Raw genomic sequence first — 1,111 nt, forward strand, 5'->3', positions numbered from 1 at the left:
CCCCGCTCCCAGCCTCTGGGACACCCCCCCCCCAAAAAAAAAATTTATATAGGCACCCCGAGAGCCAGCTCGCCCCGCACAGTCCTCCCGGCGCCCCTGGAAGGATGCTGCTGCTGCTTGACGGCTGCTAAACGGAGAGAGCCTGGTCGCCGGCCTCCGCAGAGGGTAGGTGCCTCCTCCCGGCTGCCATCTCGGGGGAGGGGGGCTCGTCCAGGATGCAGGCTCGCTACTCCGTCTCCGACCCCAACGCGCTGGGAGTGGTGCCCTACTTGAGCGAGCCGAACTACTACCGGAGCGCGGGGACTTACAGCAGCATGGCCAGCCCCATGGGCGTCTACTCGGGCCACGCCGAGCCCTACGCCGCGGGCATGGGGCGCTCCTACGGGCCCTACCACCACCACCAGCCCGCCGCCCCCAAGGACCTGGTGAAGCCGCCCTACAGCTACATCGCGCTCATCACCATGGCCATCCAAAACGCGCCGGACAAGAAGATCACCCTCAATGGGATTTACCAGTTCATCATGGAGCGCTTCCCTTTCTACCGGGAGAACAAGCAGGGCTGGCAGAACTCCATCCGGCACAACTTGTCGCTCAACGAGTGCTTCGTGAAGGTGCCCCGCGACGACAAGAAGCCCGGCAAGGGCAGCTACTGGACGCTGGACCCGGACTCCTACAACATGTTCGAGAACGGGTCTTTTTTGCGCCGCCGCAGGCGCTTCAAGAAGAAAGACGTGGCGAAGGAGAAGGAGGAGGTGCGCGAGAGGCTGCTGAAGGAGCAGCCCAAGGAGCTGCCCAAGGAGCCGTCCTCGTCGTCCTCCTCCTCCTCCTCGTCCGCCTCCGAGAAGAAGGTGGTCATCAAGAGCGAGGCGTCCTCGCCCGACCTGCCGGTCATCACCAAGGTGGAGACGCTGAGCCCGCAGCGGGACAGCCCCCGCAGCGTGGCCTCCACGCCGTCCGCCTCCACCGACGGCTCCGGCGCCGAGCCCCACGCCGCCACCAACGGGCTGTCGTCGGGCTTCAGCGTGGAGAACATCATGACCCTGCGGACTTCGCCGCCCGGCGAGCTGAGCCCCCGGCCGGGCCCCGCCGGGCCCCTGGGCTACCCGCAGCC

The 1,111-nt window shown here is 66.8% G+C and overlaps 1 protein-coding gene across 1 annotated transcript in view; it reads left to right on the forward strand.

Moving 5' to 3' along the window:
• Positions 1-7: 7 nt before the first annotated feature.
• The window catches only part of FOXC2 (forkhead box C2), a 1,525-nt gene continuing 421 nt past the window's right edge, over positions 8-1,111 (forward strand). Inside the window, 1 exon segment of the mRNA XM_019505448.1 lies at positions 8-1,111. This exon segment is cut by the window's right edge and continues 4 nt beyond it. Coding sequence (XP_019360993.1) covers positions 216-1,111 — 896 coding nt within the window. The 5' untranslated portion in view covers positions 8-215.

Source organism: Gavialis gangeticus, unplaced genomic scaffold, assembly GCF_001723915.1.
Source record: "Gavialis gangeticus isolate Ggan-Ray unplaced genomic scaffold, GavGan_comp1, whole genome shotgun sequence".
In the NCBI taxonomy this organism is placed as follows: domain Eukaryota; kingdom Metazoa; phylum Chordata; order Crocodylia; family Gavialidae; genus Gavialis; species Gavialis gangeticus.